The sequence below is a fragment of the Ananas comosus genome, linkage group 4, assembly GCF_001540865.1.
Source record: "Ananas comosus cultivar F153 linkage group 4, ASM154086v1, whole genome shotgun sequence".
NCBI classification, from domain to species: Eukaryota; Viridiplantae; Streptophyta; class Magnoliopsida; order Poales; family Bromeliaceae; genus Ananas; species Ananas comosus.
In genome coordinates, this window is record NC_033624.1 from 10,517,972 (window position 1) to 10,533,282 (window position 15,311).

The following is a 15,311-nucleotide window of genomic DNA, read 5'->3' on the forward strand; positions in this document are numbered from 1 at the left end:
CAACCGGGTAGCAACAACAGTGGAGGTTCTTCAAATTGGGTTGAGTTAAAGTTTTTAATTGCAGTTTTGGTCTTGGTTGTGGTTTAGGTGAGGGAGAGTTTTTATGATAGTTTCTTTTAGCTCGAATTTAGGTAAATTGGGAAGAATTGAGGCTTTTGAGTTGAAATTAAATTTTCGTTAGTTTTCGTTAGATTTTCAATTCCAATTGCTATTCTGGTGACTTTCGTGCTCGGAGTTGGTGTTCCTTTGTCTTTTCTATTTGAATTGGAGTTGAAGAGTGGTTGTAGTTGGTATTCTTTTGACTTTATTTTTTTTATAAATATTTTCTAAATATATATTTACATGTAATTTTAGTTAAAAAATTAAAATATTAATCTAAAATTTTATAAGTAAAATTCAATAATAATCTCCTTAATTTTAATAATTTTAATCAATTTTTAATAAATAAACCGTAAGGATCAAACTAATAAGAATAATTAATTAAAAAATAAAAATTAAAGCAATTTTTATAAAGAAAAGAAAAAAAAAGATACTTTAGAATGATCGGAAATTGAGTGATAGCTATCATTTTAAATTACAGTAATCAATTTTAGTGCCGCAGTATGCGCGGTTATATCACTAGTTTAGAATAATGTGACATGCTAATTTAATTCAGTAAAATTTTGCCACCTATCCATCCATTATTTTTAAAATTTAAATCTATTTTTTTGCGATCATAATAGAGCTTGTAAAGACAATGACATAATAATAATTATAATAAGGATAAACTTTAAATACCACCCTATTGTTTTACATTTTCTCACTTTAGTATCATGTGGTTTAAAGTGTATTAATTTAGTATCCTGTGGTTTCATTTTTCTTTTTTCGTTTGTCCTCCGTTAATTTTTCGTTAAATTATATACAAAAAAACTTTAGATATCTTATCTATATTTTATCAAATATTCACTTTAGTATCTTTTAGTTTTAGTTTTATCACTGATTTAATAAAAAAAATTAGTAGAAGGAATAATAAAAAGAGAAAAATAAAATTATAGAATACCAAGGTAATACACTTCAAATGATAGAATACTAAAGTAAAAAAAAAAATTATAAAATTACATAGATGGTATTTGAAGTTTTGGTAATTAATATCTGGACTGCGGCGGCATTTTTTTAATTAATCTCAAATTATCTTCCCTGCATCTTCTCTCTTCCCGTTCATGCTCTTGTATTCGGATCTACGAGAAGGCCATTTCTTTCCGTCCTCTTTCTCTCATTTGTAATCAACATCGACACTCATGATTCGATATAGGGTTAGGGTTCCGCTCCTCCTCTTCTTCTTCTTCTTCTTCCTCCTCCACCAATCCTGCTCCTCCTTCTCCGACTCCCCTGTCGCCGTCGCCGACCCCTCTCGGTCGAAGCCGCTCTCATGGAAACCGAGGTACCGCACCTTTCCCTTTTTTTTTAAAACAAATATTTTTTTCTCAAATTTTTGATCTCTTTTGAACTATTCTCTAAAATGTGTATCCGATTCAGAGCATTCCTCTACGAAGGTTTCCTTACGGACGAAGAATGCGACCATTTGATATCCCTTGTGAGGACAACTATATGTTCTCTACACATTTGTTTCAGTGATTCTGTTTCTTGATCTGAATAGTTGTTTGTAGGAATTAATTATGACTGTTATTTTCCTCATTTTTGGGGTTCATTTTATTAGGCTAAATCAGAGCTGAAGAGATCTGCGGTGGCTGATAATTTGTCAGGGAAAAGCATGCTTAGCGAGGTCCGGACGAGCTCCGGAATGTTCATCAGCAAGGGAAAGGTTCGGATTTAATGTTCTTTTTTGCCTGTTTGATGATCATTAAAACCATGATCAATTAAAGGGGTGTTTGGATTGATGTAATTGTAATTCGGTCAAAAATCAAGTTTGGCGACACTAAAAATGTTGGATTTGTCATCGGCTAGCATAGTGCAGGAGAGATTAAACATCTAGTTTTAGGGTAGGATTTAGAATTTTTTTATAAATAATCCTGTCAATTTTTATAATTGTAAAAATAGTTTTTTTTAAAAAATAATTATAAAAATAGACCTCTAAATGCGGTAAATGATTCACCGCATTCATAACTCCTTTTTAGGAGCAGAAAAAGAGTAAAAACGGTGAACCATTCACCGCTTTTACCATTGTAGAAATATAGAAAGAAGTAAAAAAAAAGAAAGAAAGCGGTGAATGGTTCACCGCTTTTAAAAGCGGTAAACCATTCACCGCTTTTATAGGACCATATTTACAAATAAAAATTTAACAGGTCTATTTTTAGAATAAAATTTTAGGAGAAGATTATTGCACTAAAAAACCCGTAGGATTTAGGTCTCTATAAAAGATGATTTCGGACTATTTTCAAAAGGAATTTGTTTTCAAGAATTTAAGCCCATGGCCACCTGCCGGATCTTCTCGGTGTCTTCATAATAGGTGGGAAGACTAATGATTCTACTCTTAGTAAATTTGATTTATTACCGAACCGGAACTTCATCATACAAATGCCCCCCAAGTTTCTGAATTGTAAGTTTGGTGAATTGTACCCATTGGTCCCCAGTCTTTACCCGAACCTTTAGGTATCGTTTGGTTCGAGGATAAGCAAAAAGTGACTATTCCAGGAATAGGTATAAATTGAGATATAAGCGGGGATTAGATTAATTTTGCGTTTGGATGAAAATTGAGTTATTTCTGTGAATAAAAAAAATAGCGTTTGGTTAGGTAAGATGGAATAAGAAAGATAGTGGGTTTTATAAATAAAAAATAATCATATTATCCTCTTATTATATTTAAATTTAAATTTTTAAAATTTTAAATATATATTTTTAAATTTAAAATTTTAACTTTGAAATTTTAAATTTTGAAATTTAAAATCTCAAATTTTAAATTCAAAATTTTAAATTTTAAATTTCAAACTTTAAATTTAAGATCAAATTTAAATTTGAAAAATATAAAATATAAAATTTTAAATTTCAAAATTAAAATATCAAAATTTAAATTTAAAATTTAAAATTTAAAATTATAAACTTTAATTTTGAGATTATAAATTATAAATTTTAACAATTTAAATTTTTAATTTTTAAAATTTTAAAATAAGAATAGGGATGGGAACAATTAATAAAAATAATTTATTATAATAAATGTATAAATTTTTTTAAAATTCTACTTAAACTTAAATTTAATAAAAAGAATTTATTATAATATTTAAATATAATTTACTATAAATTTTATTATAATATTTAAATATAAATAATAATTATTAATATAGTACAATTAATAATTTTATAATAAAAATAATGTATTATAATATATAAATTTTAAAAAATTAAATTTTTAATTTTTAAATTTTTAAAATAAGAATAGGGGTGGGAACAATTAATAAAAATAATTTATTATAATAAATGTATAAATTTTTTAAAAATTCTACTTAAACTTAAATTTAATAAAAAGAATTTATTATAATATTTAAATATAATTTACTATAAATTTTATTATAATATTTAAATATAAATAATATGTATTAATATAGTACAATTAATAATTTTATAATAAAAATAATGTATTATAATATATAACATATTATATTTATATAATTTAGTTTTAATTCAATTTATAATTTTAATTAAGTTTGAAATTAAGCATTGGAATAGTGCTATTCCACCAAAATGGTGGAATAGCAAATTTTAATGGTGGAATAGCAAATGGTGGAATAGCACTATTCCACCAAATAGTGCTATTCCGGGATAACCGGGAATAGCAAGGTTTGACCGGGATAAAATATCCCGGCCAAATGTCACTCCGTTTGGCTGAATAGCGGGGATAACTTTCGTTATCCCCGCTTATTCCCCCAACCAAACGGGGCCTTAGGGTTTAATTGAACCATTAGTCCCATATGTTCACCCAACGCATATATTGTCCTCTGCGCCTACAATCACCTCGACCTCCTATACGACACCTATTGTCTCTTTTGGAAATCCAACATCCTTGGCTTCGTGCTTTACGTACCACCGAGCTCTTCGAGAAACTTGGAAAAGTTTGTGCCAAGATTGAGCTATCGGACAATAACCATTGTCTATGTGAGCAGGCAAGGCTTTATTAGAGTTGATGTGGCCTATTCCATCAAAATTAGTCGGAATTTGGATGGTCGGGACGTAATTGCAACAAAATATAGAAGTCGAGACCTAACAATGAAAAAAGGGTCAGGGACCAAAGTGAAAAAAAAGGGTAATGGTTAGGGACCAATGGTGCAATTAACCTTTATAAGTAATACAAACTGTAATAGATGGGTAAAGGTTGACTGTGAAGCTTCACATTGTCTCCTTTAAGCACTGGATCTGTACATCCTTAATAATTTCAATTGTAATCTTATTCAGTATATCGTTTACTCTCTCCCCCCTATCAGTTTAGATCATTGATCTATTGAAAATGTTACCATTGAGTATGTTGCTCCAATCAACTTTTGTGGGACCTTCATCTAATCTTGGTTCTTCTTTTCCTAATAAAACGTATTTTGTATTCGAAGTTGATCTTCTTGTCTAATACCATTTAATCAATTTTTTCAGGACCCAATTGTTGCTGGTATAGAAGACAAGATTGCTGCATGGACATTTCTACCAAAAGGTCTTGATCTAAAATTATGATGTTGTTTTTGTAAGAGCATATATATTGATTGGTTACTGTGCGATTTTAACTTGCTATCTATCCTCAATTCTTGTGCATCTTGGTGTAGTACAATCTTATTCTTTTCTTCCTTATTCCGAGTCAAATGTGATCACCGGAGTAAGTTTGCCCTTTTTTCATTTTTAGTTGCTGCGCAAAAGTTATTTATGATGTAATTCTTGTTAGCGCTTGAGTAGTATAGTGAATTGTGTCAGGAAGTTTCATGTATGGAAAATCACTTAAATTACAAGCACATATTATGAGATAATGTGGAAAATGAAATGTGCCCAACCTAGTTTTACTTTTCTAATATAATGTGGAGGATACCTTTACTTTGCAGTAAATAGTTTTATTTTTTTCAAATCTTTTGTGAACAATTTAGAGTTCTAAGTTATACCTGAGATGGCTTTGTTTCTAGTTTAAAGGCCCTAAAGATATTTGTTGCACTAGCATAATTCAAAATAAAAGAAACAAACAAAAAAAATACAATAACCTTGCTAAGAAAGATCTGAAATTCTGATGCCAAAATAAATGTAGGAGTTAAAAAGCATAACTTGTCTACCTATGTTGTTGCAATGTCATCTAGTGACAAACTGAAAATAGAAAACATACATCGTCCTAAGGCAAAGAGATAGAGAAAGGGAGTTATGCTATCAGTAATATTTTCTATGACAGTCTATAATCATTATAATTTCTCTTACAGCTCTATACTGTCCAGTAAGGTTCAAATAGTGCTTTTTAAGCCTAAACCGACATGATCTTACTCCAAAGTTTTAGGACCAAATACCAATGAATGATATGATAAGAAAAAAGGAATTATCATGTCATATAATGTGTGGATATACAGCCCCTAAGCTCACTTGCTAACATGATAAGAGTGAACCAAGAAAAAGACGAGTCTTTTCAGAATTAACCAACAGAAATAAACATAAAGGATTTGTCAGTATTAATTGTGAGCAATTTGCTAAGATGTGTTTCCAGCACAAAAAAAGATAGAATAAACTTCTTGGAAGGGTGGGTACATAAGCTATGTAGATTGAAGAAAATCGAAGTTGCAAGCGATACAACTGATGATCTGTGCAATGTGATTTATACCATGTTTGAAATTTTGACAGATTGTCTGTTGACTAATAATGCAAGTGTTATTGAGTTTTTTTTACCTATTATTAAAATATGATGCTATTTAAAATTATTTATTGACAGTTCCTGCCCCCATTCATTAGGAAATGATTTACATTGATCAATGTTGCAGAAAGTTGGAAGCAAGTTAAGGTCTCATTTTCAGACTATTTTGATATTTTAAGCTGGTAGTGCAATAAAATAAAAATGTATTTTCTTGTTGTTTAGCTGTCTTTGCGTGCTTATTTTTCAATCATTTGTTAGCCAATTGGTAATCACAAGACAAGTAAAAGGAAGACAGTTACATAGTTCTATCTATAGCTGATAGAAAACTTTGTTGATTAAATATGACTTGATTCCTTAAAGCTAGCATGCTTGGCTAGTTCACACGTTTAGTGCAATTGTTCACATCTTGTCACCTGCATCAGTGACGAGCAAACAAGGGATAAGATAGGATTTGGAACGTGCTTATTTTTCCAGATAAGTGCATTTCGTTAAACTCTGTGTGAGACATGCAATATTGCTAAGTCAAAAGAAAATCTATATTTGTAATCTATGAGACGCTGAAGAAATGAGATTGAAGAAAGGTTGTTTTTAGGTTTGTAAGTTATTTACCATTTTAAGGTTCAAACTTATTAGATAGATGATTTGCATCGTAGGTTAGATGGAAGTTTCAGGTATTTAAGGCCAATGATTTGTTGGAAATTTGGGAGTCATAGAGATGAACTGCAGGTGACTGTATTCAAGGTGGTTATATTGAATGGTATCATTATCTGTCATTTAATGAATTTTATTGCATCTGTTGATGCTAGGTTTCTTTGGGGTGCATTGGTAAAAGTCTTGGCTTGCAACTGCAGTTTTAGGTTTTAGTATTTAGTTAGACATTTCATGCAGAAAACAAAATACCTACTAGGAATGCCGTCCTAGGTCCCACTTGGGGAATAACAGAAACTGGGTGTGAACTCGCACACGCGCATATGGATTTAGATGACTGCCACTTTAACATATGCATTGAATTACAGGATTATAATACAGTGAACCATGTGAATTTGCTGTACTATAATTAAGCTAACTAGTGGGCCTGACTAATGCTGTTAAAACTTTGCCTAGTAAATTACTGATGTATTTATTCAAGGCATATAAATATACTTTTCCTTTAAGCTTTGTCTGGTGAACTGACGGTATGTAATCTTCATTCAGAAAATGGTGAGGATATACAAGTTTTGAGATATGAGCATGGGCAAAAGTATGATCCCCACTATGATTACTTCTCAGACGAGGTTAATACTGTCCGTGGTGGTCATCGTATTGCCACTGTTCTTATGTATCTAACAGATGTGGCAAAAGGTGGTGAAACTGTGTTTCCTTCGGCTGAGGTAACATTAGTTCATTAACGTTTTGGCATATGATCTCTCTCTTCTGCTTTTCAGCTGATTATCACATAATACAACATTGATTTTTTTCTTTGACCTTTCTCATTTCCAATCCCTTTTCTTTTCTTTTGTGCATGTGTGTGGCATGCTGCTGCTAAAGTGTTTTTCTTTATGACTTGCTTTTGTCACTAATAGGAGTCCCCACGTCATAGAGGACATGCTAATGATGATACCTTATCGGACTGCGCTAAGCAAGGAATTGCAGGTGCTTCAACAACTAAATATTTATCGTACAATGCATTAATATATATTTTTTACTATTAACAATAAGTAGTTACCCTATATTTTTCAATCAACGTTATTATCAAAATGTTCCACTGCAGTCAAACCACGCAGAGGAGATGCACTACTATTCTTCAGCCTCCACACGGATGCGACAACAGACCCTAAGAGCCTCCATGCAGGATGCCCTGTGATCGAGGGGGAGAAGTGGTCAGCAACCAAGTGGATCCGCGTGGCATCCTTTGACAAGCTATATCACAGCCAAGAAGGAAACTGCACGGACAAGAACGAGAACTGTGCGAGGTGGGCAGCCCTTGGAGAGTGTACCAAGAATCCGGAGTACATGGTCGGAACTGCAGACCTTCCTGGCTTCTGTAGGAGGAGCTGCAATGTGTGTTAGCTGCTGATTCTGCCCGTTTTCATGCACCTCCTTGCTGCGCTTTTGTTCTTTATTTAGAAAAAACAGCAACACAACTCCAGTACTGTATTTATCAAACCATGCTTCTGGAATTATGTAAATTCTTACATTTTTATGTGTGTCATAACGTTGGATCGTGATCGCAAAGGGCTTAAATAGTGGAGCAAACGGGGATCCTTCTCTGTAACTCTGCTGCGATTTTGTTCTGGTCGGTCTTTTCTTATAATGTCTTTCATAGAGGACAAAAACTTGTTTAGTTGGTTGATTTTGTAATCTATTTGTTTCCTAATTTCATGTGTAGAATATTATATTGTTATTGGATTGTTCTTCTTCTCTGTCTTTTGTATTTGAATGAAATGTGGGCAGCACAAACGATGTCGGTTGCCTAAGGATATGTTTTGAGTTGACAAAACTCGAGTCTAGGTGGAACTAAACTGCATTGACTAAAAGGAGTGCGGGTGGAACTGAACTGCAATGACTATTTGTGACTAGTGTAACCTGGTGCCTTTGTGTAGGGAGGAATAGCACGTTTTGTAGCCTATCCTTTACCTAAGCTTTCACTTTGCTAACATTTATTGATAGAAGAAAATTGATTAATACAGTTCAAGATGTTAAGGATCGATATTGGAAATGTTAAAAGGTTACAAATGACAGTAAAAGCTCAGGTAAAGGGTGGGACTCTGGTGCAATTTACCCTTTATCAGGTGAATTTGGTATAAAGAACCGACCATCCCTAGCGCAAGCGGCAAAGGGCTTGGTGGTTGGTACCCAAGGTCCAAAGTTCGAATCCTAATTGATTCACATTTTCAGCTTTGTTTATTTTTAATGAAATAAACGAAGCGGGTAACATGCTATCTATCTCTAAAAAAAAAAAAGAATCTGGTACAAAGAAGAAACCAGACCAGCATGATTTTCTTTTGGTTTCCTGCACTTCTTTTCTCTGCCTCATTCCCCAGAAGACAAAATATATAGTAAAATATCATAGCATATTGTATATGTAAGACAAAATATATAGTAAAATATCGTAGCATATTGTATATGTTGAGACATTGTAGACGTATCTTACTAAATTGAATTCCTATTGTAATAATTGTTGCTATTATTATTACTTACTACTAATGCCTTTTTTGAATCGAGTGAGCATAGAGTGCCACTTTCGCCGGTTGCACCTATTGAAAACTTATCTAAAGTTCTCATCTCTTTGTGGGTGTTGTTTTTCAGATCCTACTATCGCGAGATGAGGCACAGGACTACAACAAAGGCGTCACGGAGTAACTAAATCATTGTGAATCAGTCTAGTGGGTGCCCTTTTGTAAGAACAGCCAAATTGTAATATTCTGGAGGAAATAAGTATTGTAAAACTATTAGAGAATGAGATGTAACTGATTTTAAATTGTATAGTAATACTCTGATGCTTCATTTATCTGTATCATATATGATTTGTATAGATTGATATATGTTTTGCTTCGTGCAAGTAGAGAAAAAACCTTGCCTATTCAGCGGGTTTGTTGTACGTGCCCGAGCTGGTCTAATTGGCTGGACATGGGGCATGATAGATAAAAGTGATATCATAGCATAGAAAAAGTTTCTAGGTGGTTTGGTTAAATTTGAGCCTTAAAATTGAAGGATCAAATGTCAACTAAAAAGATAGGGGGGGTGGGGTTGAATTAGTTGACAACTAAAACTCTAAGTAAAACTAAATCAAGATAAACTTGCACAACTAAATAAAAGAAGAAAATCAAACTCAGATAACAAAGATGATTTATTCTTGTTCGGCCTTCTGCCTACTTCAGTCTGGTCCTTATTCTTCTTGAGGTACCAATTTAATAACTATTACTTGGCTTTTTGAACAAGGCAAAACCAAAGCCACTTACAATCACACAAGACTTCTTTTACAACCTCTCAATAAAGCTCATAAGTACAAATCAAAGAACAATTAGCACTTAGAGAATTTTTCTGAAGTTGTATCACAAATAACATCCAAGCCCTTCTTTAGATACACTAGTCATCATTTCAAAAATGAAATAAAAATATGATTAAATTATAATTGATTTTAATTTGAATTCTAACCATACTTGCAAATGCATTTGAATTAATTCCAAAATAAATTTGAATTCATACCACATTCGCAAAATACATTTGAAATATTACTCTATTGAAAAGCTCATTTGAAATTATGCCAAATTCATAAAATCCTTTTAAATTAATTGGCACGCCCCGAATTTCCACATTTTTCCGGGCACGCCAACAGACCCGCCGTATAACTAGGAATTTTCGTGTATACAAAATGATAGCTGTACCTGCAAACGAATAGGAGCTACAACCATAGTCCAGAGCTGCTAAAAACAAACACATGTGTAAATAAAACAAAATGGGTTCACTGTACATACACAGGCTACAACACCCCTCGCTCCAGTGAGTACCACAACAACAAAATAGTATGTACATAAAACCCAAAACTACCTCTGACGGGTGCTCCTCTGGCAAACGACCAGGGAAGGGACGACTTTAGCTCGCGATTCCCTTGCCTCGGTCAAAATCCACAACAACAGTAGCTGCAGACGAAGGTTTTACAAAAATGTGTCAACAACTAGGTGTGAGAACTACTACAAAACAGAGTAGTCCTCAGTGGGTACTGCGACCGACCTCAACGGTCCACCCACTAAGTCTACAGTAATGATATGCACAGGATAGTAAGGAAAGCTGGAAAAACTCTACAGCTACATACTTTTATACTATCGCTATCAAAACCAACTAACTGTAGACATAAACATGCATCACTAGCTACAACTGACCCAATCTCACACGGGCTGCCCAAGCGGACCCACCCTGCATGTAACCAAGCTACATCGTACACCACCCACGAGGATGGCCGGTTTAAGAAAAAGGTCAAAACAGGACGGCTACGAGTTCAACGCAAGTCAAAACCTCACTCCGAGCGGTACTCGTGGGTGCGACCCAACCGAGCATGCAAGCGTGTCTTTGCCAAGCTCAATCAGGCTCTCAAAGACTGTAGTCAATGCAAATGGGTCTAACTATTATAACAACCAAAGCTCACGTGCCCTTGGCACAATCTGATACAAATCTAGGTCCACTGTCAACCACGCTAGTACCCGATAGTACGGAATAGTCTACACACTACTGTAAAACGAGCTTGGCCCCTCAGCACGAGTGTAAATTCACCCTACACTAATCTAAGTATCCAGTATGCACTAACAACGGGGATACAAAATTATAACAGCTCCTGAAACTAAATCTGGTAATTTTTCAGAAAGTGATTGTGTAGGTTTAACGAGTTTTCTCCTAAGTCAAATTCCAGTTCAACATGTATAATTTCATCTAAAATCACTGGCTTATGCTCAAAATTCAGATTTTATAAAAGAAAACATGCAAATCGATGAATTCGAGCCACTAACAGGATGAACAAAGCCAATAATACATGCTGATAATTTTTGGACTTAGAAGGAAATCCGACGATTTCGGTAAGCATTAACCCAACTGGAGCGCTCGTCCAACGTCGGCAAGAAGTCGACAGGAGGAATCCCGCACGCTCGCTCGACCTCCAACAGCTCAACTGAGACACCTACGCGCACGAACAGTCCTCTGGAGAAACGTCAAATCCGAACGAGCTCAATCCGCGACTTCCCAACGAACGGCGTACACCAGCTAGAGAGAGAGAGGAAAAGAAAAAGTATCCTGCTCTCTAAAACTCTCTACACGTATATATATAGGCTGGTTAGGTTGGGATGAACGACACATCAAAAGGACCAAAATATCCTTACCAACTCACTTTTCCACCTGGAGTACTGGTACTCAGCTTGAATACCGGTTCTCGGCCCTCAATCCCCAGTCTCGCGTGCTGGGTACCGGTACCAGCCCGATGCAGTACCGGTACCCGAGCTCGATACCGGTACTCCACAATGGGTACCGGTACTCAGCATCAGACATGCGCAAACCCAAGAGCATCCAGTTCTGCAATCTCACTGGGATACTAGTGCTACTCCCCAGGTACCGGTACTCAACACTGTAATCTTGCACTTTGCATATTTCAGTGTCAGAACTCCACTCTCGCATCGCGCTGAGTTCGTTTTGCGTCCATTTCATGCCAAAACGACTCTGACTTGTCTTGACACCCACCAGACGTGTCGACAACCCACAGATGCTGAATTCTCGGATTGCTAATACCAGGGACACTATATCCTCCCCCACTACAAAAAGTTTCATCCTCGAAACTTAAAATTATACCTCAATCCTGAGCCTCAAACAAGTAGGGGTAGGACTCCTGCATCACAGCCTCCGGCTCCCACGTTGCCTCACGCTCCTCGAGATTATTCCATTGCACTTTCACGTATGGTATGACCCGGTTGCGGAACTCTTTCGTCTCACGAGCAAGAATTCGCACCGGTCACTTCTCGTACCTTAGTTTCTCGCCTATCTCAAGTGGAGTGAAGTCAATCACGTGTGAGGGGTCAAACACGTATCTCCTCAACGCCAAGACATGGAATACATCATGTCACGGGGGTAGTGCAATTCTGTAAGCTACTAGCCCGACTCGCTCTAAAACCTCAAAAGGGCCAACAAATCGTGGACTGAGCTTTCCACGAACTCCAAATCTACGAATCCCTCGGAACAGCAAGACTTTCAGGAACATGTGATCACAAACCTGAAACTCCAAGTCTCATCTCCTGGTATCAGCTTGGCTCTTCTGTCGACTCTGGGTGATCTCAAGATGTCGTTGCACAACCCTGACCTTCTCCTCTGCCTCCAGCAGAATCTCAGGCCCCAAAGTCTTTCTTTCACCCATATCACTCCAATGCAAGGGTGATCGACACTTGCGTCCATACAACGCTTCAAACGGAGCCATTCGAATGCTCGTTTGATAGCTGTTATTGTACGCAAACTCAAACAGTCTCAAGTGTCGATGCCACCATCCTCCAAAATTCAGGACACAAGCTCTCAACATGCCCTCTAGAGTCTGAATGGTCCTCTATGACTGACCATCTGTCTGAGGATGAAATGCGGTATTGAAGTGGAGCTGCGTACCCAAAGCTATCTAAAGGCTCCTCCAGAAATACGAGACAAACCTCGGATTTCTATCAAATACAATCGAGGTAGGTACTCCATGTAATCTCACTACCTCATCCAAATACAGCAGACTTGGTCAGTCTGTCCACTATCACCCATATAGCGTTAAATCCACCATGTGCTCTTGATAAACCTACGACAAAATCCATTATGATCTGCTCCCATTTTCACTCGGGCACTGGAAGATTTTGAAGCTTGCCAGCAGGTACACGATGCTCTACCTTCACTTGTTGGCAAGTCAGACACTGAGCCACATATTTGCCAATGTCCCTATTCATTCCATTCCACCAAAAGTGTGCATTCAAATCCTTATATATCTTGATTCCACCAGAATGAACCGTATAAGGCGAGTAATGAGCCACTCTCAAAATCTCCTTTCGGATCTCTGAATCCATAGTCACACACAGTCGGTCTCTGTACCGCAGTACTCCCGAACTGTTCACAGTAAAGGCCTCCACCTGTCCCCTCTCTATCTGCTCCCGAATCCTCAACAAATGAGAGTCTCTACTCTGTTTCTCCCTGATCCTATCCAACAGAGTGAGCTGCAAGACCATAGACATCAGTCTTGCAGTAGTCCTAGGAGACACTACCTCGAGTCTCAGTCGCTGCAACTCCTCAAGTAATGGTCTCTGCTGAGTGATCAAGATGCTCAAACTCTGCACCGATTTTCTGCTCGACGCATCTGCCACCACATTCGCTTTACTGGGGTGATACTGAATGCTGATATTATAATCCTTTAATAACTCCAACCGCCGGCGTTGTCTCAGGTTCAACTCCTTCTGGGTGAACGGATACTTAAGACTTTTATGATCTGTAAATATCTCGCAGTGCTCACCATACAAATAATGCCGCCACAACTTCATAGCAAACACCACAGCAGCAAGCTCTAAGTCATGCGTAGGGTAATTCTTCTCATAATCCTTTAGCTGCCAGAAATCATAAGCAATTACCCTACCATGCTGCATCAGAACACAACCCAACCCACTGTGTGATGTATCACTATAAATCACAAATCCTTCCCCCATAACTGGAAGGGCAAGGATAGGAGCCGACATCAACCTCTGTCTCAACTCATCGAAACTCTTCTGACAGTTCTCACTTTAGATAAACTTAATTCTTTTTCGAGTCAAACGAGTGAGGGGTGTGGAAAGCTTCGCAAAGCCTTCCACAAACCGATGGTAATAACCAGCCAATCCAAGGAAGCTCCTCACCTCAGTAATCGTCGTCGGTCTGGGCCAATCCCGAATAGCATCAATCTTCTTCGGGTCAACTACTACTCCAGCTGCAAAATCATATGGCCCAAGAAAGAAACCTACCGAAGCCAAAACTCGCACTTCTTCAACTTAGTATACAACTTCTTCTCCATCAAAAGCTGTAATACTATCCTTAAGTGCTTCTCGTACTCAACATCACTCCGGGAGTAAATCAGAATATCATCAATGAATACTACCACAAATCTATTCAAGAACGGCTTAAACGCTCGATTCATTAAATCCATAAATGCGACAGGGGTATTAGTCAATCCAAAAGGCATCACTATGAACTCATAATGCCGGTACCGAGTCCGGAAAGCCGTCTTGGGAACATCCTCGGCCCTCACCCTCAACTGGTGGTAACCTGATTAAAGATCAACCTTCGAAAAGACAAAAGATCCTTGCAGCGGATCAAATAGATCATCGATGCGCGGCAAAGGATACTTATTCTTGATGGTCACTTTATTCAACTCTCGGTAATCCACACAGTCTAAGTGAACCATCTTTCTTCTTTACGAATAACACCGGCGCTCCCCAAGGCGACACCCTTGGTCTCACATACCCCTTATCCATCAAATTCTGAAGCTATGCCTTTAGCTCTCTCAGCTCTGTCGGTGCCATTCGGTAGGGTGCCTTCGAGATTGGCGTAGTTTCAGGAACCACGTCAATCACAAACTCAATCTCTCTATCCGGCGGTATAGTCGTCAGCTCTGGGAGAAAAGCATCTGGGAACTCGCGAACTGAAAGATATGGATCCCGAGGATCTAAAAGGTAAAAGACACCTAGAGGGGGGTGAATAGGTGTAAACGGTAAATATCAAGAAACTCGATGCAAATTTAAAATAACATGCGGAAAATAAAATCAGCACACCGAGAATTAACGTGGAAAAACTCCAAACAGGAGAGAAAAACCCACGGGACCGATCACACAAAGAAATCCACTAAGAAAACATGAGTACAAGTGATTTAGCAAAAATACAAGACTCAAAATACCGAATCCTCGTTGTAGATTATCTTTGCTAGTCCACGATCGCTTGGAATCCTCCAACCGATCACACTGCAAGTCCTTGTAGCCGCACACGCCTCGATTCCACGAAACGCCCACCGAATCCA

At 36.9% G+C, this 15,311-nt stretch overlaps 2 protein-coding genes across 2 annotated transcripts; one reads left to right on the top strand and one right to left on the bottom strand.

Annotated features, from left to right (window-relative positions):
- LOC109709495 (probable prolyl 4-hydroxylase 4) lies at positions 1,145–8,196 on the top strand. The gene is made up of 7 exons (XM_020231756.1): positions 1,145–1,420; positions 1,516–1,573; positions 1,697–1,801; positions 4,573–4,630; positions 6,989–7,164; positions 7,357–7,426; positions 7,545–8,196. The coding sequence occupies exons 1-7, from the start codon at positions 1,278–1,280 to the stop codon at positions 7,841–7,843; spliced, it is 909 nt and encodes a 302-aa protein (XP_020087345.1). The 5' UTR covers positions 1,145–1,277; the 3' UTR covers positions 7,844–8,196.
- Positions 13,114–13,911, bottom strand: LOC109709089. The gene is made up of 3 exons (XM_020231159.1): positions 13,537–13,911; positions 13,367–13,488; positions 13,114–13,216 (listed from the first exon to the last, which is right to left on the bottom strand). Exons 1-3 carry the CDS (start codon positions 13,909–13,911, stop codon positions 13,114–13,116), a joined length of 600 nt encoding a protein of 199 aa, XP_020086748.1.